Source organism: Aquarana catesbeiana, linkage group LG05 (genome assembly GCF_042186555.1).
Source record: "Aquarana catesbeiana isolate 2022-GZ linkage group LG05, ASM4218655v1, whole genome shotgun sequence".
NCBI classification, from domain to species: Eukaryota; Metazoa; Chordata; class Amphibia; order Anura; family Ranidae; genus Aquarana; species Aquarana catesbeiana.
In genome coordinates this window covers 248,633,767-248,661,282 of record NC_133328.1, presented here as the reverse complement: position 1 = coordinate 248,661,282, position 27,516 = coordinate 248,633,767, and the positions used below count along the sequence as shown (strand labels likewise).

At 43.8% G+C, this 27,516-nt stretch overlaps 1 protein-coding gene across 2 annotated transcripts in view; it reads left to right on the top strand.

Annotated features, from left to right (window-relative positions):
• ROPN1L (rhophilin associated tail protein 1 like) overlaps positions 1 to 27,516 on the top strand; it is a 78,535-nt gene that overhangs the window by 35,306 nt on the left and 15,713 nt on the right. For both annotated transcript variants that reach the window (XM_073630690.1, XM_073630689.1), the window contains exons 4-5: positions 19,629 to 19,790; positions 26,885 to 27,060. In XM_073630690.1, coding sequence (XP_073486791.1) covers positions 19,629 to 19,790; positions 26,885 to 27,060 — 338 coding nt within the window. The remainder of the gene's footprint in view (positions 1 to 19,628; positions 19,791 to 26,884; positions 27,061 to 27,516) is intronic.

Below are 27,516 nucleotides of genomic sequence, written 5' to 3'. Positions count from 1 at the left end.
CATTTTCTATCCGCTTTACCTATCAAGGTGTCAAACATTCCTGTAGATCCTCAGAGGAACTACAAAACACTCTACAAGAACTACATCTCATCGAAAGAGCTTCAACTAGCCCTCGTCGACGCACAACATCCAGCTCCCCTCAAGAATCCTCCAAATCTGAAAAAGATAGAGGCCAACAAAATTCCTCTAAGGCCCCTTTCACATTGGGGCGGGGGCGGCGTCAGTGGTAAAGCACCGCTATTTTTAGTGGCGCTTTACTGTCGTATTTGCAGAGGTATTCGGCCGCTAGCGGGGCGCTTTTAACCCCCACTAGCGGCCGAAAAAGGGTTAAAACCACCCGCAAAGCGCTGCTGCAGCAGCGCTTTGCCGGCGGTATAGCTGTGCTGCCCCATTGATTTCAATGGGTGGGAGCAGTATACACACCGCTCCTTCACTGCTCCAAAGATGCTGCTAGCGGGACTTTTTTTACCTTCCTGCCAGCGCACCGAGGGCTTTCACACTGAAGAGACGGGAGCGGCTTTTTCAGGGCGCTTTGCAGGCGCTATTTTTAGCGCTGTAGCGCCTGCAAAGCGCCCCAGTGTGAAAGGGGTCTAAGAGAAGTCGATTCAATTCTCCTGATATAGATCCTGTAGACACGATGGACTGAATGACTTTCGCTCCTCATCTTGAAGTGTATTCAATCTTAAGGCTTTGCCTTTCTTTGGTCACTAAGTAATTTACCACCTTCAGTATAATCTGACTAAACTTATTTAAAATAATACTGTTCTATTAAGTTTTGAACTTCCCCCTTTTAACCCCCACAACCTCAGATAAACATATTTTATGTTTTATCTATTTTCCCTCTTTCTCTCCCCCCCCCCCCATCCAAACCAATGAAATACCTATTGTCTCGATTAAAACCTTATTTACTTATATTTATCTTAGAAGTACTTCAATTTAAAAATAACTAGATTGTACTCTATTGTTTTATATTTAATGATCCTGTTTATCAATATCACTATTTTCCTTCTTCATTACTGGCAATCCTATGATAAGTAATATTGCTATGCAAACTATACAGTTTCTTATTGTAATGTATTTTTTCCCTAGGGTTACCTGTCGGTATATATACTCATCTTACAGTATAGTTGTTAGTAGCTAATTAACCTTTTATTTATTTTTTACCTTTGCTCATTTTTTATTTTTTTTCTCAACAGCCGAACTTGGGTGTCCAAGTATTTCTCTTTTTCTGCATATAGATCTAGGCCGTTGGGGTCTCGAGAGATTGTCACTGCTCCCCCTATCTTTCTGTCCTAGGATAAACCTCCATTCTGACCTATTATCGGAGGACCTCCTTGGATAGATACTAGGCCTCTGACTTAGCATTTTTTTACGTACTCAGTACGCCGCTTTTCTACTTTTCTTATTCACGCAATTTACTTACTATTATTTGACTATATGACTCTTACTCTCTCTTTCTTCCTCTTTATTCTGTCTCTACTCCCCTCTTGGTTCTTGCCCCCCCCCCCCCCCGGGGTAATTGTGGACTCACAATCTATGAATGCAGTATACTACAATAATTCCTTTAAGATTGACTGATGGCCTTAAACGTCCTTACCTTAACCACTTCAGCCCCGGAAGAATTTACCCCCTTCCTGACAGAGCACTTTTTGCGATTCGGCACTGCGTCGCTTTAACTGACAATTGCGCGGTCGTGCGATGTGGCTCCCAAACAAAATTGATGTCATTTTTTTTCCCACAAATAGAGCTTTCTTTTGGTGGTATTTGATCACCTCTGCGGTTTTTATTTTTTGCGCTATAAACAAAAAAAATAGCGACAATTTTGAAAAAAAAACGCATTATTTTTTACTTTTTGCTATAATAAATATCCCCCCAAAATTTTTTTTCCTCAGTTTAGGCCGTTACGTATTCTTATACATATTTTTAGTAAAAAAAATCGCAATAAGCGTTTATTTATTGGTTTGTGCAAAAGTTATAGCATCTACAAAATAGGGGATAGTTTTGTGGCATTTTTATTGATATTTTTTTTTTTTACTAGTAATGGCGGCGAACAGGGATTTTTATCGTGACGGCAACATTATGGCGGGCACATCGGACATTTTTTACACATTTTTGGGACCATTGTCATTTACAATATGCACTGATTGCACTGATTCCTGTGTAAATGACACTGGCAGTGAAGGGGTTAACCACTAGGGGGCAGTGTAGGGATTAAGTATGTCCTGGGGAGTGTTTTTAACTGTGGGGGGGCGTGGCTACGTGTGACACGTCACTGATCTCTGCTCCCGATCACAGGGAGCAGAGATCAGTGACACTGTCACTAGGCAGAACGGGAAGATGCTTGTTTACATTAGCATCTCCCCGTTCTTCCTCTCCATGAGGCAATCGCTGGTATCCCCGCGGCGATCGAGTCCGCGGGACCCGCGACCCGACTCACGGAGCTTCCGGTCGGTGCGCGCGCGCCGGCGCGCATGCAATGGCACGGCGGCAAATTTGAAAGGGACATACGGGTACGCCCATTTGCCCAGCCGTGCCATTCTGCCGACGTACATCAGCGTGCGCCGGTCAGGAACCGGTTAAATGTACAAGGTCTAAATATCCCAAAAAAGCAAACTAAAGTTTTTCGCTCCTTAGCTTCCTCAAAAGCACATGTTGTATGCCTCCAAGAAACCCATTTCGCAGATAAGGCGACTCCTAAATATTTTGGTTCAGCTTATCCACAGGTTTTCACAGCCTCTGCCAAACGAAACAACAAGGGGTACTAATAGCGTTTTATCATACTACACCCTTTTCCCTTCTGACAGAGATCAAAGACCCAGGAGGTGTGCCCTTATACTCACAGAAAATCTATTCGATTTTCTAATCACAGTGGTATCCTACTATGCTCCTAACAAAACTCCATCCTCATTCCTCTCTCATTTATTACAGGTAATTGATACTCATAAAATGGACACACTTTTAATCTGTGGAGATTTAAATCAAGTCCTTTATTTTTTTTAGATAAATCCCCAACTCCTATTGCATCTAGCTCTCAATCTCGTAAGTTCCAACAACTTCTTCAACAACACTCTTTATTAGATTCTTGGCATGAAATCAATCCTGCTAGGCAACAATTTACTTTTTATTCTCATCCCCATAAATCATTTTTCTGTATTGATCACATTTTGATCTCAATAGGCATGACCCCTGAACTCCTTTCTTCATCTATTTTCCCTTTTACGTGGACTGACCACTGTGCTGTACTTTCAACTTTCACTTCTCTATTACCCAAAATACAAGATTCTACATGGCATAATAATGACTCAATCCTATCTCATCCATCACACTCCTCTGATCTTGAAATAGCCATAAAAGATTACCTGGTCAATAATGAGACCCCTGATATATACCCACCTATGACCCTATGGGAAGCTCATAAACCTGTTCTTTGTGGGGTTTGTATACGCCTCATTTCTTAAAAGAGAAAAAGGCAACTAAAACAAAAATTAGAAGCAGAATTTAATACATGCCACACAATTTTTTAATCCAGTCCTACCCCGTGAATAAATTACAGCTTTATAAAGCACGTTTAAACCTTGACCTTTTTTTTTTAAGAATCTGTAGATAAAATGTTATGTAAGTCTAAACATAAATTTTATTTTAAAGCGAATAAACCAGACACTCTTTTAGCCCGAGCACTTAAAAAACTAAATAGCCCCTTTAAACCGATTCAACAGAAATTACCTCATGATACATTTACTAGTAATCCAGTAAAAATCCTCCACACCTTTCAAAAACATCTCACCTCCTTATATAAAAAGGAAGGATCTTTTGATCAAACTTTTTTTTTTTTTTTTTTATCAGAAAATTTTTTTTATTTTAATTTAATACATACACTTCACAAAGCAGTTATACATAATATATAGTAATACAATTTCTATAAAATTATGCAAATTCTCTATTATATTCTCAATATTATATCTTATCTCTTACCCGCCCCAAGCCTTCCCCCCTCCCACCCTCACATCTACCTGTCAATCGTCACTTTAGGGTTGCTTTATTTTATTTTAATTGCCACTCCCTCATTTGCCGCTGGCTTCCCCCCCAACCTATTCTTTGTTATGTAGTTATCACCCCTTGGGTCCACTCGCTATCTTACTCCTTCTTCTCCCCTTTCCTTTCCCCTCCTTTTGCTTCTTTCTTTTCCGACTATTTTTTTGCCTGTTCTTTCCTTTCTACGCCATTCCCTCTGCTCTACATCCGGAGCTTTTCCACTACCAGTTGATGGGGGGCTACTTCTGCCTCCCTCAACCAGGGTTGCCATATTTTGTCAAATTTCCCCTTGTCATTTCTACGGTTGTAGGCCAGTCTTTCTCTTGGAAGGAGGGAGTTTACATATGAGATCCATTGCTTCCCAGTGGGCACCGTAGGAGCCATCCAGTATCTTGCGATAAGTTTTCTAGCTAAATACATCAATCTAGTTATCATAAGATACTTTCCTCCAGGGAACATTTCTGCCTCAATGGCGCCAAGCAAATAAACCGTCGGATTCAAGGGAATATGGATTTGCGCCAACCCAGAAATGCGTCTGGATACCTCTTCCCAGTACCTATGCAGCTTTGGGCACCTCCACATTAGGTGAATAAAGTCCCCCTGTGCACTCCGCACTTGGGGCACGCAGAAGAATCCCTACCTCCCCACCTGTGGAGTTGCACTGGCGTCCTGTAGGCCCTGTGTAAAATAAATAATTATGATAACCTTTGTGATGCAGATAATGAGACCACTGGGATAGCTTTGAGTGCCGCTTCCCACTGATTATCGTTTATCTCGCCTACATCCTCTACCCATTTTTTCCGACACTTTAATGATGTATGATCTTGGGTCCTAATCAATAATTCCCTGTATATTTTTGTTATTAGTCCTTTCCTTGTGTCTGCTTTCAAAACTTCATTCAGTATTGGGACTGTTTTTACTCCTAAGGAGTGGGTTGTTTGTTGTGCCTGTAGCGCATGGCGTATTTGAAGATATTGGTAGAAGCCCCTAGGGTGCAAATGGAATTCCCTACATAGTTGTTCATATGACTTTAATACGTCCCCCTCATAGATTTGTGAGAAGAACCAAATCCCCCTTTCCTTCCAGTGTGAGGAACCTCGCAACTCCTGAACCTCAGTATATCTTTTATTATGCCATATTGGTGTGAATGTGAGCACGCCCGTTATTTTCAATATTTTCCGAGTTTCCCCCCAAACCCTTTTAACCGCTAGCCTACCGCCCACCGTCATATGACGGCCGGACGGTAAGCCTATTGTTCTGAGCGGACGTCATATGACGTCCGCCGTTTAAACAGGGCATGCGCGCGATCGTGAGCGCGGAGCCCTGTACTGTCGGTGGCGGCGTGTCACCGAGACACCGCTCGTCACCGACAGGGGTGAACAGCCACTGCGCATGGCTGTTTACCACGTGATCGGCCGTGATGAAGTCACGGCCGATCACTAATGGTACATCCCGCATTGCACGGCGCATGCGCGCGATCGTGAGCGCGCTGCGCGTGCACGTCGGTGGCGGCGTGTTCCCCGGGAACACTGCTCGTCACCGACGATAGTTTTACAGCCATTGGCCAGTACTGTGTACCATGTGATCGGCTGTGATCCATTCACAGCCGATCACTAAGTGTAAACAAAGACCTGTCACTAGCTGTTACTAGCCCTTCTCTCCTCACACACCGTTTCCAGTGTGAGGAGAGAAGAGCCAGGAGCAGTGAGTTACAGATCTTTGTATTTGTAGTGTCTGCACCAACACCACTTCTGTCCCATCGCCCCCCCCCCATTGTCATCTGTCACCCAACAGTCACCCCATAAAAAGTGCACCTGTCACATAGAGACTGCCATTAGTGACCATCAGCGGTGCCCTGTCACCCACCAGTGACCGTGCCCTGTCACCCGTCACCCATCAGTGACCTGCCCTGTCACCCGTCACCCATCAGTGACCTGCCCTGTCACCCGTCACCCACCAGTGACCTGCCCTGTCACCCGTCACCCACCAGTGACCGTGCCCTGTCACCCGTCACCCACCAGTGACCATCAGCGGTGCACCCATCACCCATCAGTGACGTCGCCTGTCAACAATCTGTGACTATCACCTGTCACCGTCCGTGGCCTGTCACCCATCAGTGACCGTGCCCTCTCACCCGTCACCCATCAGTGACTGTACCCTGTCACCCATCAGTGACCATCAGCGGTGCACCTGTCACCCATCAGTGACCGTCGCCTGTCAACTATCTGTGACCATCGCCCATCACACCATCACCTCTCAGTGAATGTCACCTGCCACCCATCGCACAGCCCATCAGTGACCGTCACCTGCCACCCATCTGTCACCTGTCGCACAGCTACCCGCCACACAGCCATGTCCAAAAGAGGATATACAAGTGAGGAGGCATTCCAGATCCTCTCTATGACTGATGAGAGCACCGGGGAGCTCTCATCAGAGTCCCATTCTGATTCCGAAACAAGTTCGGCATTTGAGCCGATCGAGAGTAGCAATGGTTCGGATGAAGAATGGGTCCCTGCTAAAAGGGCACGACACTCTGGAACCCAGGAAGCCGCCAGCAACCGGGATTATATTCCCAGTACCAGCTCTGCCGCCAGAAATAGGCCCCAGGAAGAAAGGCCCAGTACCAGTGCTGCCACCAGAGATGGGCCCCGCGCACAAATGCCCAGTACCAGTGCTGCCACCAGAGATAGGCCCCTCGCACAAATGCCCAGTACCAGTGCTGCCACATCACACCTGAGTTCCAGCACAGGAAATTCAACTCCCCCAACTACTGGAGTGTCACGTCCCCCAAGAGCCAGGGCCGCTACCTATATGCCAGATGGTCTTGCCAACCCAACATGGCTGCCTTCCAACTCGGGATCACCAAATATTCCCCCTTTCACAGCACAGCCAGGTGTGCAGGCCAACACCCAAAATTTTACAGAGATCAATTTTTTTCACCTGTTTTTGCCCGACACTTTGCTGCAGTTCATTGTGGACCAGACAAATTTGTATGCCCAGCAGTATATTGCCAGCAACCCCCAATCATCTTATGCCCGTCCGTTTGAGTGGAGAGATTTGAATATGGAGGAGTTCAAATTGTTTTTGGGCCTCACCCTAAATATGGGGCTTACAAAAAAAAATGAAGGACATACCTATTGGTCCACCCACCCCATCCACCATATGCCCATGTATTCTGCCGCTATGTCCAGGTCCCGATATGAGATGATTATGAGATTCTTTCATTTTAACGACAACACCCAGTGCCCTCCCCGCAATCATCCAAATTCCGCTAAGCTGTACAAGATTTGCCCACTAATAAATTCATTTTCCCAACGATTTGCAGAACTTTATGTCCCCGAGAAGAATATATGTGTGGATGAGTCCCTGGTACCATTTTCAGGCCGGCTAGGAATAAAACAGTATATTCCTACCAAAAAGGCCAAATATGGAGTCAAATTTTACAAGCTGTGTGAGAGAGCCACGGGATATCTATATGCATTCCGCATATATGAGGGAAGAGATTCCCAGCTCCAGCCCCCTGAGTGCCCGGCCTACATGGGCACAACTGGAAAAATTGTATGGGACCTGGCTTACCCACTTCTAAAAAAAGGCTATCATATATACCTGGACAACTTTTATACCAGCCTGCCCCTTTTCAGACACCTTTATATTGAAAAAACCCTGGCCTGCGGAACTTCAAGAAAAAATAGGAAGGGCTTCCCACAATCCATTGTGAACAAAAGGCTGAAAAAGGGGGAAAGAGCAACACTGAGATGTAATGAAGTGCTGGCCTTGAGGTGGAAGGATAACAGGAACGTGCACATGATGTCCACCATTCATGATGACACTGCAGTTGTAGTTCAGCGAAGACGAGGTCCCATTGAAAAACCGACATGTGTCCAAGACTATAATCTCTACATGGGGGGGTGGATTTCAATGACCAAATGATTCAGCCCTATTTGTCAATAAGGAGGTCCCGATTCTGGTATAAGAAGGTAGCAATATATCTAATCCATTTGGCCATTTACAATTCCTACATAATCTACACAAAATCCACAGAAAGCCCCGCCTCCTTCCTAAAATTCATAGAAGAAGTAGTCACGTCCCTCATCTATCCACAAAGACCCCTCCCAGAATTACCTCGTTCTGATGCTGTTAGCCGACTTCATGAACGCCACTTCCTGTACAACATTCCACCATCGGAAGCAGGCCGAAGACGGCAAAAAAAATGTCATGTGTGCAGCAGAAGAGGTTTTCGAAAAGATACAAGCTACCATTGTCCCCAGTGTCCCTCCCAACCTGGCCTTTGCATTGGTGAATGCTTCGAACTGTATCATACATCCCCAAGTTATTAGCCCATATTTTCCCCATTTTCGCTGATCATTTTCCATGCTTCCCCAAAATAACCATGCCACTGCCTTCAATGTGAACTGACCCTGGCCTGCTTTTTGACTATGCCTCTGCCTACCGTTTGGACTGCTTCCACATGAACTGACCCTGGCCTGTTTTGACTATGCCTCTGCCCACCGTTTGGACTGCTTGCTCGTGAACTGACCCTGGCCTGTTTTGTGACTACTCTTCTGCCTACCGCTTGGACTGCTTGCATGTTAACTGACCCTGGCTTGTTTTACGGACTATGCTTTTGCCTACCACTTGGACTGATCTGTTGCCCTGCTACTATAGTACACAGGGGTCTCACATATGTGAGGGGCTCCAGAATAGTTTTTCCGGATGGAGATAACAATTTTTTTTGTTTTCTCCCGGTTTTGTCATTTCCGGATTAGGGTCTGGAGTCCGGAGGCTTCATAGAGATTTGGGTGGGTCGAAGCCTCTACCCCTGTGCCCCTGTGCACAGGTCTTACCCGATTGCGGCCCTCAGCCTTCTGCTGACTTACTGCCATCATGCCTTTGCCTGCCGCATGAACGGACCACACATCTGCCTGCTACCTGGACTATGCAAATAATTCGCTGTAGCAAGAGGCAGTATGTTTATGAAGGGCTGGAGAGCGGTACAATAATGTGTGTCTGCAGGTAACACTGTGTTGGAAATATCTTATAAAATGGACAACTTTGTGTAAAAAAAAAGCGTTTTTATTTTTTTTCCACATTTTCCAAAAACTTCTGGAAAAAAAATAACCGTTCAAAAGACTCATTATGCCTCATAGATTATACGTTGGGGTGTTTGCTTTCCAAAATGGGGTCATTTTGTTGGCAATTCCTTTGTCCTGGTGCTCCAGGGCCTTCAAAAGTGTAATAGGTGGTTGAGAAATGAGATGTGCAATTTATGCTCGTAGATCGCCTGATGGTGCTACTTCAATGTTGGGCCTTTGTATGTGGCCAGGCTGTGTAAAAGTCCCACACATGTGGTATCGCCATACTCAGGAGGAGTAGCAGAATGTATTTTGGGGTGTCATTTTTGCTATGTATTTGCTATGTGTTGGAAATATCTTATAAATTGACAACTTTGTGTAAAAAAAAATGCGTTTTCATTTTTTTTCCACATTTTCCAAAAACATCTGGAAAAAAAATAACCATTCAAAAGACTCATTATGCCTCATAGATTATACATTGGGGTGTTTGCTTTCCAAAATGGGGTCATTTTGTGGGCAATTCCTTTGTCCTGGTGCTCCAGGGCCTTCAAAAGTGTAATAGGTGGTTGAGAAATGAGATGTGCAATTTATGCTCATAGATCGCCTGATGGTGCTACTTCAATGTTGGGCCTTTGTATGTGGCCAGGCTGTGTAAAAGTCCCGCACATGTGGTATCGCCATACTCAGGAGGAGTAGCAGAATGTATTTTGGGGTGTCATTTTTGCTATGTATTTGCTATGTGTTGGAAATATCTTATAAATGGACAACTTTGTGTAAAAAAAAATGCGTTTTCATTTTTTTTTCCACATTTTCCAAAAACATCTGGTAAAAAAATAACCATTCAAAAGACTCATTATGCCTCATAGATTATACATTGGGGTGTTTGCTTTCCAAAATGGGGTCATTTTGTGGGCATTTCCTTTGTCCTGGTGCTCCAGGGCCTTCAAAAGTGTAATAGGTGGTTGAGAAATGAGATGTGCAATTTATGCTCGTAGATCGCCTGATGGTGCTACTTCAATGTTGGGCCTTTGTATGTGGCCAGGCTGTGTAAAAGTCCCACACATGTGGTATCGCCATACTCAGGAGGAGTAGCAGAATGTATTTTGGGGTGTAATTTGTTGTATGCATATGCTCTGTGAGAGAAATAACCAGTTAATATGAAAATTTTGAAAAAAAAAAAAAAAATCTTCCTTTTGCAAAGAATTGTGGGAAAAAATTACACCTTAAAAAAACTCACCATGCTACTTACTTAATACCTTGGAATGTCTACTTTCTAAAAAGGGGTCATTTGGGGGGTATTTGTACTTTTCTGACTTGTTAGTACCTCAAGAAATGAGATTCACCTGATGTACTGAAGGCCTGATCAGATGTTTTCAATTTTCAGTGATTGGCACCATAGTTTGTAGACTCTATAACTTTCACAAAGACCAAATAATATACACTAATTTGGGTTATTTTTACCAAAGATATATAGCAGTATAAATTGTGGCCAAAATTTATGAAGAAAAATTACTAATTTGCTAAATTTTATGACAAAAACAAAGAAAAAGGCAATTTTTCACAAAATTTACGGTCTTTTTTTATTTATAGCACAAAAAATAAAAAACCCATTAGTGATTAAATACCACCAAAAGAAAGCTCTATTTGTGTGAAAAAAAGGACACAAATTTCATTTGGGTACAGTGTTGCATGACTGAGTAATAGTCATTCAAAGTGTGAGAGCACCAAAAGCTGAAAATTGGTCTGGGCAGGAAGGGGGTTTAAGTGCCCTGTATTGAGGTGGTTAAAAAGAGAACTCATAGGTTCTAATCCCTTCATACTTGGTAGATCCATTTCTAAATGGGAGGCCGCCGCCAATGTGGGTTCCGAGATGGTCACCAATCTACATATAGGGTCCTCATTTCTCACTCTATCCCATCCTGCCATTTGTTGCAACTGTGATGCCAAGAAATATAACCTGGGGTGGGGTATTGACAGCCCTCCTTTATCTTTTTCATATTGCAGTGTTTCCAAGCTAATTCTAGGCACCTTTTTTTTCCATATCAATTCTCTCGTTAATGTGTCTATTAGTCTGAACCACTTCTTTGAAATCCATATTGGTGAATTGTGGAGGATATACAATTGCTGTGGGGCCCAGATCATCTTTACTAGATTTGCCCGCCCTACGAATGACAATGGGAGCCTACACCAACTGTTACATTTTTCTTTCTGTCTGGTGAGCAATGGCCCCAAATTCAGTCGAAGATACTCGGCTGGCTCTGGGGACACCATCACTCCCAAATATTTAAAGCAGTTAACAATAGCAATTTGTTCAGCCCCCTCTGGGAGTCCCTCCCTCGTCTGATCTAATGGCATTATAGTTGATTTCGACCAATTAATTGCAAAGCCCGAAAAGCTGCCAAAGTTTCCCACTATCTCCATCACTGCCCGCAAAGAAGAGGACATATCCCCTAGATATATAAGTGCATCATCTGCATATAAAGATATTTTTTCCTCTCTCTGAAATCTGCGGAACCCCACTACCTCAGGTGAGTTCCGGATCAGTATAGCCAGGGGTTCAATCGCCAAGGCGAACAGTAATGGAGACAGCGGGCAGCCCTGTCTAGTCCCCCTATATAATCCAAATGGGGGGGAGAGGATCCCATTGATGCGCAACCTGGCTCTAGGTTTGGAATACAGTACTCTTACCCAGGATATGAATTTACCTCCCACTCCGAATCTTTCCAGTATTTCCATGAGGTAGGGCCACTCCACACTATCAAACGCCTTAGTCGCGTCAAGTGACAGAATGGCCCTACCCCCCGGATTGTCCACTGGCATCTGCAAATTCATGTATAACCTCCTTATTTTATCAGACGTAGAGCGCGTTGGTATAAAGCCAGACTGGTCACAATGAACCAGTTTGCCAAGTACCTGAGAAAGCCTCTTAGCCAAAACACTGGCCAGCAACTTAACGTCTGCATTCAATAACGAAATTGGACGGTATGAATCCATTAGAAGTCTATCTTTTCCTGGTTTCAAAAGAACTGTAATTATTGCTTCTTGCATACTATCTGGTAACCTTCCCACTTCCCCAGCCTCCTCTATTGTCTGCAACAATGACGGTAAGAGGACCTCCCTATAATGGGAGTATACCTCTACCGGTATTCCATCTGGGCCTGGGGATTTATGACGCATTGCCCCCTCTAATGCTTCCGTTAATTCAGCCAGTGAAATTGGGGAATTCAGAGTTTCCCTCTCCTCCTCCGTTAACCGCGGAAAAGGACAGGTTTGTAGGAACTGTTCCAAGTCCGATGGTTTATACCTGGTTTTACTAGAGTACAAATCCCTGTAGAACTGCTGAAAACTATTTACTATGTCTGAGCTGAGAGTTAACTTCTCTCCAGTTTCAGTCCCTATAGCTAGGATATTTGTAGATTCCCGTTGCTCTCTAGCTATTAGAGCTAATAGGCGGCCAGTATTTTCCCCCTCTTCGAAATAACTTTGTTGCTGAAAATATCTTCTCTTCTCTGCTGCAGATAGCCACACCGCATTGTGTACTGCCTGCGCCTCTCTCCATAGCTCTTGATTGGAATGTGATGGATCAATTATTAAGGCCTGCTCCCTTTCTTTCAGTTCTTCCCGTACCCTGGTTTCCCACTCTCTGGATCGGGATTTAACTCCCGCAATTTCTTTAATGAGGCAACCCCTCAAGAATGCTTTAAGTGTATCCCAGACTACCGCTTTACTGGCTGAGCCCCCATTTAATTGTAAAAATTCCCGTAAAACCTCTCCCGTTCTATCTGCCTGTGGGAGCAGAGTCAACCAATATGGGTTCATTTTCCACAGTGGTTGTCTCGAGGTACCAATAATGCCCAGCCGTACCCAAAATGGGGAGTGGTCAGACAGAAGGAGATATGCAGAGTCCTCTACTCACTGAAAAAGTGACTCATTCCCGAGGCCCAAATCAATACATGAGAAACCATCATGTGTTGCAGAGTAACAGGAGTAACATCTATCCTTGTCATGTCTCTCCCTCCATACATCCCTAAGTCCCAATTCCTCGAGGAGGGCGGCAAAAGCCGTCCTTCCAGAGGTATGTCTCCTATTTTTAGATGTCAAAGACATTCTGTCCAGGGAATTATCCAAGATATTATTGTAGTCTCCTACTGCTAACACCGGGACCCCCAGATGCAGAGCCATGAACTGCGATAGGCACCCAAGGGGAACTGCTGAAAAAGGTGGAGGAATGTATATGGAAGCTATTATACACGTTAGTCCATTAAGCTTACATAGTAGAAAAACAAACTTTCCCTCCTTATCCACTCTCTGTTGCAAGCACTCAAAGGAGATATCCGAGGAGATCACAATACTAACCCCCCTTGAATATGAGGTATGCATAGAATGAAACTGTATCGGGTATCTCCTTGAGCGCAATAAATGTACAGAGTCAGGCCGCATATGTGTTTCTTGCAAACAAATTATCTGGGGTTTCATTTTATCAAAATATTTAAACATTGCACTTCTCTTATCCCTATCCCCCAGCCCCCTTACATTCCATGTCATTAATAAAATACCCTTTTTTTCCCCCCCCTTTACTCATACATGATAGCTCTCTATTTTCTGCACTCATAGAATCGAAAACAGCTACATAAATAGTAAATCATAACACCGTTGGCCTTCTGGGTTTTAACCATTCCAAGGACCCTGCCAGCATACAATACATTTCTACATAACTTTATTTTTTCCCCCCATTTGTCAGTTGTGTGATACAAAAAATATTTGTGGCAAAACTTATACTTGTGATAACTTCCCTTTCTTAATTGCATAAATCTGCCCCTTCTCGTGCCTACCCTACCCCCCCCTCCCCTCCCTCCTCTCCACCCCACTCCCTCCCAAACCTTCCCACCCTTCTTCTCCCTCCCTCCCCTCCCCTCCCCTCCCGCCCAACTGGGCCTACCCTAGGGGCTTGTATCTTGACCTCCCACCTATATTCACTCCCCAACATACTCCCTCCCATCTTTTCCATACCATACATCTCTGTATCCCCCTGTTCTACGGGGACTTACCTCCCCCCTCCCCCCCTCTCCAACCTTTTTTAGTGCCACTCCTGTGCGATGACTTTTGTGTTTGTGAAGGTAAATACTCATATCAGCCCCATTTTAATCTAATTAATATATCAATCTTCCACTATTTTATTACATTCTAATCCCCCTCCTAATCCGTGTTTTACTTGCCAACACTAAACATTTATTTAATTTTTATTTTATTTTTTAATTAATTATTATCTGTGATCCCTTTTCTTCCCCTTTCCTTCCCACTACCCCTATAAAAAAAAAAAAAAAGGGGGGGGGGGAGGGAAAAAAAAAAAGTCTAAATAGTCTCTGATCTCTCATCTTCTGTATTCCGTGCTGTTTTCCCGTTGTCCTTCAACCACTCTTCAACACTCCGTGGGGAATCAAAAAAGTGTATACCATTTATATTAGTCACTCTCAATCGGGCTGGGTATAGCAGTGCATAGTCCATCTTGATTTGCTGTAGTGTACGTTTGATTGGTATGTATGCCGCTCGGCGCTTTTGTAGCTCTGGAGAAAAGTCCTGAAATAATAAAATTTTGGCCCCCTTGTATAGAATCTCTCTCATTTCTCTTGCCTTCCGGAGCAACGATATTTTATCTCTAAAGTTGAACAATTTTATGATTATGGGCCTTGGATATTCTTTTCCCTGATGAGGTCTAGAGGGGATTCGGTGTGCACGCTCAATGCCAAAAAAAGGAGAAAAAGTCGCAGCCCCAAATATTTCTTTGGCCCATTCCTCCAAGAACTCTATGGGGTTAGACCCCTCACTCCGCTCAGGCATGCCAATTATTCTTACGTTGTTTCTTCGATTTCTATTTTCTAATTCGTCCATTTTGGCTGCTTGTTCTTTTATGCGTTTTTTCATCTCAATGACATCCTGTTTGAGTGGAGATAACGTGTCTTCTACTGCACTTAATCTTTCTTCTAAAGCCGTTGTTCTTTCCTCCATCTCCTTCAGCTTGCCGCCTATCACTGCGATTTCCTCCTTTATGCCTTTCAATTGGGCATCCACCCCTGCGATTGATTCCTTGCATGCGATTATCCCTCATTGTGGGTTCTTCTGCTCTTCCCCTTTGTTCTCCCTCCATATCTGCCTCTGTTATGTTAGAGAGCTTTCTAGTTGCTCTGTCACCGCTTGAGGTATCCACTTTCCCTGCTTCTTGTTCCTTTATATGCAAGGCAGTCGTCGGGCTTGGCACCACCGGCACTGGTCCGCTGCTTGAACTTTTCCTATTCCCTGATGGAACTGTGTGAGTTAGTTGTGTAGATTTAGCTGGTGAAAGAGATGTTCTAGCAAATCGCTCTAGCTTAGTTGCTGCTGCAACTGCAGTTGCTGCTGCAGCTTTTGCTTGATTTGTCTGATTTTTTGTAGAGCGTGTGACTTGGGATCCTTCTGTCTCACACCCGGGACTAGAATTGCATCTTTCTGAATCGCAGATATAATGTCTTTGACGGCAAGGGTTAAGTAAAGAAAGGCAGCAATGGATTCAGCTCAGCCCCAGTTCCAGCTGAAAGTTTCTATTAGTTTCAGCTATACATTCAGGGTAAACAAACATATATGGCAGATATGTAGGTTGAAAACAGTAGGAAGAGCTTTCACCTGCATCAGACGTCTTCACACATGATAGTCAATCTCCAACGTTACCTTATGAATTTTATATGTATAGAGTCTTTAATAACAACCGCTAAGCAGTAGATCAGCTCAGAGAAGGTTCCAAGTGAGAGTGCAATAAATTTATATTTATGTTTCTTCTGCTATGGGCTAAGCTTAAATAAGCATATGTGGCAGATATGCGATTCGAGACAAATAGGGAAAACTTTCACCTGCATCAGACGTCTTCACACATGTCTGTTGGTTTTCAGCATTACCTTATGTTCTTAACAACCGCTCACTGCTTCACTCCCCACAGCCCCAGTTACTGAGGCCAATTAGTTACTCAGCTGCTGATGTCTCAAATGGGAGCCTTTCACGCTACCCCTCTGGTTCTTCTCACCAAGCGTTCGCTCCGTCCCTCACACTGGTGCTGTTGTCGCTCTTAAAGCCGGTTTTCTCGCCGAGCGCCGGCAGGTCTGCGAGACCTCTCACGCCTCCCCCCCTGTCACGCTCTCCGCTGTCCTCCGGGACTCCGCTCTCACCGGGACTAGGTATGTACTTGTGCTGGTGAAGGTGTCTGTCTCTAGGGCTGAAGTCAGCTGCTTTCTCCTGCTGCCGGGTCGGCTAGCATTTCCTCAGCTGTATGCTTGCTAGTTAGAGCTGGGGGAGAGGAGATCACACACACACCCTCTCACTCCCACATCCGGTGCTTTTGATCAAACTTTAGCAGAATCATTTTTTTCACAAATCAAACTTCCTACTATTCCTTTAGCCCAACGCAATTGTCTTGAAAGCCCCATTATAGCTATCAAAATTAAATTAGCAATTAACTCTCTTAAACTAAATAAACGTCCAGGCCCAAATGGCTTCTCTGCCCTATACTATAAGAAATTCTCTCATATCTTTGCTCCAATGTTAACAGATGTATTTAATTCTCGATTTACGCAAACGGATTTTGTTGACGGAAAATTTTATAGCTTGCTCTCAAACTTTGTGTGTCGGAATTTTCGATGGAAAAAGTCCGATGGAGCCCACACACTGTCGGAATTTCCGACAACAAGCTCCGATCGCACATATTCCGTCGGAAAGTCTGACCATGTGTACAGGGCATAAGGGACTTATTTCAACTCCTTACACTCATCTTATTACTAAACCCAACTCAGACCCACCAACATATGTGACTAAGTGGGTGATGGATCTTGGGTTTTCGTTGGAAGCAGCAAATTGAGATAACATTTTGATCACAACTAAGTCATCCTCACAAAACATAGCTGCCTTAGAGACCAATTACAAAGTACTCACACGGTGGTATTTGGTCCCTGTCAGAATTGCGAAATATGCTCCAAATTATTCCTCATCTTGTATTCGTGGCTGTGGTGATCTTGGATTACATCTTCATACTTGGTGGGATTGCCCGTTAGCAAAACATTTCTGGAAAGATGTATTTCTTATGATTTCAACACTGTTTGAAATCCCTATCAATCATGATCCTACAATAGCACTTTTAAACTTAAAACCGGCCACTCTCTCCTACCGCCAATTCAAACTCCTATTACAGATCACTACAGCCGCGAAACAAACAATTGCCAAAGCTTGGAAATGACTGTCCTTAATAATTGCTGAAACTAAAAATAGAGTCAATCAAGCAATGATCCATACCAAAACAGAGGCTATAACTCAAGATAAAATAAAATATACAACTTTGAGAATATATGGAATCTCTGGGTGACTCACTTTTTGCCTTCCAATTTTGATGCTTCCCTACTAAGACCTTGGTAATTTCGATTTATACTTCCATTCTCTGCATTCATGGTGTGTGCTTATTACCAAGTACTACCCCGGGGACCCCTACTACCTCTCATTTTTTTCTTCCCTATCTATTTTTTCTCCTACCTTTACTTTTTCTTTTATCTTCTTTCTCTCTTCTACTTTTTCCCCCTATTCTCTCTCTCCTCTTTCAATTTACGCTTTATATAGTTCTGGTAGCAGAACTTTTATTTCCTTGGTTATCATTATACCAATTGTACATAGTTCCAATATGTAGTATAAGATTTTAGATTCTATAATAAATGTCTTTCTTTTTTTTTTTTTTATTTAAAAACAATACGCTTGATAAAAAAAAAAAAAAAAAGGTCTTAATTATTATCTGAGGTCATCTTATATTAACCTGGTCTAAGTTGGTTTTATCCCATCTTATAAAATGTATGACGCAATCTTTTGAGTAGTTAGATCCATGTTAAAATTGTTTTAGTTAAACTACTTTTAGTTTATGTTGGATGGAACTACAACTCAATATTATTACCATATATGTGATCTTTTCTTTTGCTGCTACTATATGTACTTATGTATACTAATTGTTAAAATTCAATAAACAAATTTGACAAGAAAAATTACCTTTCCTTTTCAACCTGCAGCTTTCATTTTCTGTAAAATGCAATGCAATATGGCTACCTGGAGATCTTCTGTACACAGAATGTGTACAGAACGCCCCCCCAGAAATGTAATTTCCTGCTTGTGTGATTGGCTCACTGATTTTCCAGAAGTCTGCACTAAGATACAATTCAGACTTCAGGCACCCCCTGCAACAAAAATGTTATTTTTGGTGAGATACTCCCAATAGAAAATCACATCTAAAGGGATGCAGACCCTGCAATTTTCCTCATTAAAGCCCTGCAAGTGCAGCAGCTGAATGATAATTATGCAACCACTCCCATTAGATTCACATGGACACAGGCAAACACACAAGGATTTCTTCAGAATAACAAAACGTTGGAATCTGCAACAAAGTTTGTTAAAATCTCTGTAATGTACATAGATCACCCAGAGGGGAGTGTTTTTTTCTCAACAAAAGTGGAGTTACTCTTTAAGGGGGAATATGAATACATTGTACAAATATATCAAAGGTGAATTTAGTAACTGTAATAACCTGTTTACTCAAAGGTCCCTGAAGAAGACATGCAGCCACGATTTGGGGTTAGAAGAAAGAGAGTTTAACCTTAGATTGGGGAAAGGGTTCTTTACTGTTAGGGCAAAGCATCAGACTTCACTACTGGCTCTGTCAAGCATGGAAGAAAATGATAAAGGACATGGCAGCTGCTGCAAATTCAGTTTTACTAAAACACAGAACACACTCATTTCTACAGCTGCTTCCTACTTTCTGAATGTTGAATAGGATGGTCTTTCTTCTTTGGTTACATTATCTGCCCCAGTGTTGTAATACAACATTAATGGGCCAACCATATGAGACGTAAATTACAATTCTAGGGAACATCTTTATACTAATGCCCTGTACACACGGTCGGACATTGATCGGACATTCCGACAACAAAATCCATGGATTTTTTCCGACGGATGTTGGCTCGAAATTGTCTTGCATACACACGGTCACACAAAGTTGTTGGAAAATCCGATCGTTCTTAACGTGGTGACGTAAAACACGTACATCGGGACTATAAACGGGGCAGTAGCCAATAGCTTTCGTTTCTTAATTTATTCTGAGCATGCGTGGCACTTTGTGTGTCGGATTTGTGTACACACGATCGGAATTTCCGACAACGGATTTTGTTGTCGGAAAATTTTATAGCAAGCTCTCAAACTTTGTGTGTCGGAAATTCCGATGGAAAATGTGTGATGGAGCCTACACACGGTCGGAATTTCCGACAACAATGTCCTATCACACATTTTCCTATCGTGTGTACAGGGCATTACAGTGTACTGAATTGACAGTGTGCAAAAAGACTTGTGTACAATTATATACCCTAAATATTGTTTAAATAAAAGTCAGGTTCCCCTTTAAACAAACTCAGTGTTAACACTGATGGCTATGATGAAGTCAATTAAAATACATTTTCCACATTATATTTTTCTTTTCAGCTGTCCTTGAAGATTATTGTAAATGAAGATGAACTGGAACAAAAGTGGAAAGATCTTTGTTTACCACAAGCCCAACTACAGAGTATTTTGGAACTAGATAATTTTGGGAGAGAAGTGGAATGGCTAAAATTTTTGGCCCTTGCCTGTAGTACTCTCGGTGGGGTAAGTTGTCTTTAAGCTCCTAGAGAGTTTAAGTAATTCTAAAGGCTCCTATTTTAAATAATAAAGTAAAAAAAGAGGTTTATGCTTATGTAGCTAGCCGTACCCTCATGAGGGCTGCTGAGAATTGTAGTCTACCTGTCACCCTGCCCAGCCAGGCACACAATTTTCAGTTACTCTTTAGCCAGAAAACTGTCCATGCACTTTTTTTTTATATTATTATTGAGAGGAATTAACTTGGATGGGATAAGGGAATATGGGATGCCCACTGAATTGCATTATATTTGCATGGGACCAACTATATATCCTTGCATATTCACTCCAATCTTCACTCCAGCACAACACTTGCTTGCAGACTATTCCTCCTCAACACCTCCAGCACATCACTTGCTTGTACTTCCAGGACCAACTAGCACAGGTTTAGGCCTGACACTGGCTCAGCCAGGCCTTGAAAGATGCTTTTGCGGGTAGGAACCTAGGATCCCTATGGTGTTGCCAAAATATGACAGTCCTTGGTGTTAGTTGTCCTACACATGGCTACTGCTCCCAGTACCACCTCTTCAGGCCCTGTCAGCCCACCTGGCTGCAGCTGCCTCTCTCTCCTGCCCATGTTTCTACAGTCCACACTTCTAGTTCTATACCCATCCCAGACTGCTCTCTCCCAGCCCTCCCAGTCATGCCTCCCCAGTCCTCCTGACTGTGCATCACTCACCAGCCCTCCTGGCTGCGACTTGTTGTTCCTCCCTGGAGACTTACCCGGCAGTGCTCTCTTCTGCTGTCCTCTCTCCTTGCTCCCGTGCCTCTTGTCCAGGGTACCACCACGTGTTCTTAGAAGGTCCCATCCGCACACGAGCCCAGGCCCAAGGTCACCCCCCCCAGACTGGGGAGCTCCCTCCAAGGCCACTGACAGCCTAGCACTCCATCTCCAGCTTCCTCCCGAACAACTCCACCTCAGCTGGGCTGACCCTAGGTATTTAAGGAGGCCTGCCCCCTGCCAATCCGAACCATTCCAGCATCTGGGTTTTGGCTATTGCATTCTCCCTGTCTATGTCCACCTGCAAAGTGATTGATGTGGTCAGTCAACTGTAAGCAAGCCAAATGCTCAGTCCTTCGCTTGTGGTAGTGAGTGATACCTGTGTTGTTCCTGATCGAGCTCCCTGTCTGTCTGCCCTGCTTTGCTAGTTTGGATGACCTGTGTTGGATATTGGACTTTTCCCTGAACTCAGCCTGCCTTTTACCTGGACTGTCATAGAACCACGCTATCTGTCTGCTAACTGCAAGTAGTCTGTTTGTTTGCTTAGTTCGCATCTGCCCTGGTGTGGTGGCCAGGCACTATAGCATTGTGTATAAGTCCTGGGGGCAACCAAGTACTGGTAGGCCTGCTTGCCTTAAGGGAAAGGGGGCTGCTATAGGTGAAGCACACAGTAGCCAGCTATAGTGTCTGACCACCTGTGTTGGGGTAGACGTGACATTATCACAAGCCTTTAACAAAAAAACATTTCTGTCAAGATGGACTCTACACAGGCTTGCTTGTTTGCTGAGAAAATTTGCAAACTGACATGCCAAGTTCAGGAACTGTCTGTGCGTGTAAACGCACCCCCAGCAGTAACACAGGAGCCAGAGCCCAAAGTTAACCCGCCTGATTGTTTTTCTGGTAATCCCCATGTGTTTTCCAACTTTAAAAATAGTTGTATGCTTTACTTTAGGCTTAAGCCACGCTCCTCTGGTTCTGAAGCACGGCGAGTAAACCTGATTGTTACATGGTTGCAGGGGGATCCCCAGTCTTGGGCTTTTAGCCTCCCCGCAGATGACCCAGCCAGAGGGTCAGTTGAAGCTTTTTTCAAGGCCTTATGCTGCGGACTTTCCGGCATACTTGGTCCGGTGTACCAGAGTCCGTCGGACAATTCGATCGTGTGTGGGCTCCAGCGGACTTTGTTTTCTCAAAAGTTTGACGGACTTAGATTTGAAACATGTTTCAAATCTATCCGACGGACTCGAGTCCGGTCGAAAAGTCTGCTCGTCTGTATGCTAGTCCGACGAACAAAAACCGACGCTAGGGCAGCTATTGGCTACTGGCTATGAACTTCCTTGTTTTAGTCCGGTCGTACGTCATCACGTACAAATCCGTCGATCTTTGGTTGATCGTGTGTAGGCAAGTCCGTTCATTCGGAAAGTCCGTCGTAAAGTCCGTCAAAAAGTCCGCCGGGCAAAGTATGCCATAAAGTCCGGTAGTGTGTACGCGGCATTAGGTTTACTGTATGATGATCCTGTCCATGCCTTTTTAGCTGAAGCTAATCTTAGGTCATTACGTCAGGATAAACGCTCCACTGAACAATACTGTTCTGATTTCTGCCGCTGGGCACCTGACTCAGGGTGGAATGACCCAGCTCTAAGAAGCCAGTTCAGGTTAGACTTATCAGACTCCATCAAAGATTCCTTATTACACTACCCTGAACCAAAGTCATTGAATGAAGCCATGCAAGTAGCCATTCGTATAGACAGGCGTTTACGGGAAAGGCGTACAGAGAGGTTTGTTTCTACGCCCTCTAGTACGCTGCCCACCTTTTCTTCATTTCCTGAGCCCTCTCAACCTCCCCAGGAGGATAAGCCCATACAAATTGGTGCTACCTATTTATCCCCTGGGCAAAAGGCTAGAAGGAGATCTCAGGGACTCTGCTTAGACTGTGGCAACCACGGCCACTTTGTCACTAGCTGTCCTTATAAGCCGAGAAATGCCAGGAGTCTAGTGCGGGTGGGGTCTGCTTGTATAGACTATACTATGTCAGTTTCCCTCAGAGATAAACTATTTGTTCCTGCACAACTTAGCTCTGCCAAGTTTTCTCACCGCCTCTCTGCTTTCATAGATTCTGGTGCTGCTAGCAATTTAACTGATAATGTCCTAGCACACCGTCTACAGATTCCGGTGACTAAGGTGCACGGACCCTTCTCAGTCTTAGCTGTTGATAACTCTCCCTTGTCCATGGGCCTGGTGACCTTGTGCACTGTACCTATTACCCTGACCATTGTGGAATTTCATAGGGAGACAATTAGCTTCTACTTGATCTCATCTCCTGCCCATATCTTAGGGTATCCCTGGCTTAAACTTCACAACCTACACATAGACTGGTCTACAGAGGAGATTAGGTCCTGGTTCCTGACCTGCATCCAGAATTGCATTAAAACTGCTGACCAGTTGCCCATTTATAACTCTTGTGTGCCCAGTACCAGTCATGTGCCTTTAATACAGACCTATTCAGATCCTGATTATGACAATGTGCCTTTATATGACTCTGTTATAGCAAAAGACGCTAACAAGTCTATTGAATTCTCTGTAGGTCACCTCTCCAGCCAATTACCACAGCCTGAATCCTCTCCTCCTAGAAGCCAAACTTATCTGTTCTCTCGCAACCTTGAGCCCTGTTTGGAAACTTCCTCTAAGTCCTCAGAAGTCAAGCCCCCAGGATTGCCCCTACCTTTGCCTGTTGCTAAACTTCCTTGGATTCACAGCAAGTTCCACAATCGCTACACCTGGTGATGCAATCCAAGTAGTCGCTACACCTGGCGATGCGATTCAGGCAGTCGCTACACCTGGCGATGCGATTCAGGCATTCGCTACACCTGGTGATGCAATTTAGGCAGTCGCTATGCCTGGCGATGCGATTCAGACAGTCGCTACAGCTGGAGATGCGGCCCAACCGGCCACTGCATCAGTTATGCCAGTCCAGCCAATGGCCATTGAGCTTCCTGCTTTTTCTTATTCTTATTATGCTTTTCCATAACAAGAGGAAAGTACTGGGACGCCGTTGCTAATTTTTGCTACATATCCCACATGGTACATTCCAGGGACACATGTGACGCCAAAGCAGCCATCTTATCTGTTACTGAAAGAAACTTCTGTCACTGAACATCCAGAAATTGTTCCAAAGAGAATGTGAAAACAGTGAAGGATTTCATGCACGCCAAAAGAACCAAACAATGCGAGTGGTCACAGAACGGCATTCAGAAATGACAGGCTTTACTGATATAAATGTTCCTAGAAGCACACAGCCCCAAGGACACAGAATAGAATATAATGGGATGACAGGCGATGAGAAGGTGCTGTGTCATCTCCACTGCCTGTTTTAACCCCTGAAAACCCACACTATTGTGCGTGCATTGCACATGAGCACTAGCGGCGTGGCGCCATTCAGGTGAATGGGTAGCATTCCCCCCCCGAGTCGGCATTCCCCTGTGATCGTACTGATCCCCCCCCCCCCCCCTGCTGAGCTCGGGCTGGCACCTGATTGGGCTGGGTGGCATCCGATGCGGGCCCTCTATTGATGCCACCCACCCGCACCTACCAGAACCGCGACCACCGGGAGAAGGAACCTACGAGATTCCTGCAGCTGACCGTGCTGCTGCTCTGTTAGCCGAAAACTGTAAGTGACGCAAACTGCCCTGAACCCAGAAATGACGCGTCAGCTAACCCAGGAAATGAGCCGAGGAGGAGGGATATATAGCCCTCAGACTCCTCCTACAAATTCAGACTCTCCTCTGGCCAGCCTTCTAACATACTTTGGTTCTGTACTTGCCAAATATGCTGCAGATCTCCCTCCACTGAGTCTGGTTGCAACCATTTTAACTGTGGGCAGCTGAAGCTGCTGCCTGTTCACTTCCTGGACTTACGCAGAGGCACAACTCCAGCTCTGCAGCTTTCATTGGCCCTCTTATGACTCATCCCCCCTCCCTTCCTGGCAAACTCTCAGGAGAGTTAGAAAAAGAGCTGTGCATGATGTCATAAGCCTAGGATGTTTTTCAAACAAGAAATAGGAAGTGGGCTGTATAAGGTATTTACTGGCAGAAAAAAAAGTTTTGCTATCCAAAGTTAAAACAACAAGGGCAGAAGATTTATTAGATGGAAACTTACCAAATGAGAACAAAATGGGGTGGGACTTTGCATGTACCTTGTGGGGTCTAATAAATACACATACCAAAAAGTTTAAAAAAAATAAACAAATCTTTAATTTTCGTATATAAATGGTTAGATTTAAAAAGGTTGAATACAACTGGTTAAAAACCACTGTTGTATTCAATCTTTTTAAATTTAAAGTGGAGTTCCAGCCTTTTAAAAGTCAGCAGCTACAAAAAGTGTAGCTGCTGACTTTTAATAATCAGACACTCACCTGTCCCGCGGTCCAGCGATGCGGGTGCACAAAGCCTCGCTCCTCTCCCCCTCCTCTCCGCGGTGCCAGCATTCTAACTGTGGGCGTCTGGCTGTGGCCTGTGACATGTCCCAGAAGATTGCAGGGAGGGAGGGGGGAGAGGTGATATTCCTTCCGGCGCCTGGGGAGGAAGTGGGAGCTGGGTGCCAGTAAAAACTGGGTACCTGATCCCCCCCCCCCCAAAAAAAAATGACATGCGAAATGTGGCATGTCAGGGGGTCACCAGCACTTAAAAGCTGAAGTTCCATTTTTGGGTGGAACTCCGCTTTAGAACCATTTGTTGTATATGGAAATTTTAAGATTTGTTTATTTTTTTAAACCTTTTTGGTATGTGTATTTATTAGACCCTACGAGGTGCATGCAAAGTCCCACCCCCTTTTTTTCTCATTTGGTAAGTAACTGTTCTATATGGGATGGTACCTTTGTAGGGTCATGGTTACCTCACATTCATTCCTCATACTTTTCTAATATTAATAGATGGAAAGATGAAAAAATGACTGAAGTACCGCTTTTTAGGCCTCATGCACACTAGACGTTAAAATAACATTATAAAAATGTCAGTAGCTTTGCAGTGAGTTTTTCAACTTTTTTCAATTCTTTTCTTTTTTGCAATAGTGTTTTTTAGCATCTTACCGTGTTAGTGTTTTAGCGTGTTTTTTTTTTAAGAAAAAAAATGTTTTTTTTTCAATGGATCAAAAACATTAATAAACGCTGGTGAGCGACGTTTTTGAGCGGCTATCGACGTTTATCAGCGTTTATCAGCATTAGACCGTTTTTACAGCTGAAAAACGTCTCTCAGAACCCACTAGTTTTGGGGCTTTTTTTACTGCTAAAAAACGCCACTGCCCAAAACTGCTGATAACAGCCTATGTGTGCATGGACACATAGGATAACATGATGGAGAGTTTAAATGACTGTATAAAAAAACGTCTACAGCCAAAAACAGCTGCTGTAAAAATGTCAAAAACCGTCCAGTGTTCATGAGGCTTTAGGGTTAAGGACAAAGGGGGGGGAGGGGGGATGCACTGGACTGCATCAAAAACAAAACCAGAAACGCTTCAAAAATGAACATGCAGAAAAGCATCTGGAACGCCTCCGGAATGCCTTTCTTTGGTGTGAACTAGCCCTAAAGGCAGTCCAGTGTGTTTTTTTTCTACATCAAAAACACATGGAAAGTAGGTTATATGGTTTCCAATGGCATAGTTCACACCAGTGCAGTCAGTTCCAGGGCTTTCCAGTTCCAGAAAAAAAAACACAGTAAAATGCATCAAAAACGCACTGGAACGCATCAAAAACACACTGGACCCCTGTACAGTGGAAAAAAAAGCATCTGGAATGCATCTGAAAAAACATCAAAAACGCACCAGAACGCACAGAAAACATATTAAAAATGCGGAGGCAAAAACACATCCGGAACAGATCTGGAGTGCGTTTTTGTGGACCAGCCTTTACATTCAAGGCATGCCTTGAATGATAACAATCATGAGTGCTTGTGCTCTCAACCAAACTGTCAAGCCACCAAATGACTGGTGTCATACCTGATTACATGTACAGCACCATGACAACTGCAGATCTAGCTGAGCTAGGAGGCTAGAGAAGGAGACCACACACTACACATGTGCATAATTTGAATGACCCAGAGCAGCCTGCAGCTGAGCACAGCTGGAGCAGGTAGAGTGCGCTGTACTCAGTTTAAATGGCCCGGACTCCGGAGCAGCCGCTAGAGGGAACATTAATATTATGTTCAGCCCGCCCTGCAAATCTAATAATTATTGCACACATAGTACAATCATTCTGTTATAAAATGAAATATTGTTTCATTTATTGATAGTAATATTAAATGTGTTTACTGTTTTTCCTCTGCACACACAGACATCTATTTTTTCCTCTTTGCAGACCATTTCCATGGCACTGAAACATGCCTGTGAAATACTAACAGAGGACCCAGAAGGTGGTGCTGCTCGTATTCCTTTTGAGACATTCACATTCCTTTATAAATATCTTGCCCAGATTGATAGAGATATACCAGATACACAGATAGAGGAGGCAATTCTTGCTCTGCAGACTGAAGCGTAAGTAAAGCATTCTTAAGAGAAACTGAGCTAATTTGTAAAATATAAAAATGAATATTCACTGGTTGTATCCTCCACTTGGTGATTTTTACCTACAGGAAAGCCTATAATAAGGCTTACCTATAGGTAAAATGAATATCTCCTAAACGTGCACTGTTTAGGAGATATTCACCCTGCGTGCAGCCGGTGACCGGTAGGCGGTGCGGGGCCTTCGTTCTAGAGTAAGTACTTCATAATGAGCTAGTATGCGGTGCATACTAGCTCATTATGCCTTTGCCTTACAGTTTCTTTTTTTCACAGGGCATACAGCCGCTTTGACTGGCTGCTTTAACATGCACTGTATGCAATAAACCACATCCAAAGGCATAATTCATAGTTACATACATAGTAGGTGAGGTTAAAAAGACACAAGTCCATCAAGTCCAACCTATGTGTAATATACTATGTGTCCAACCT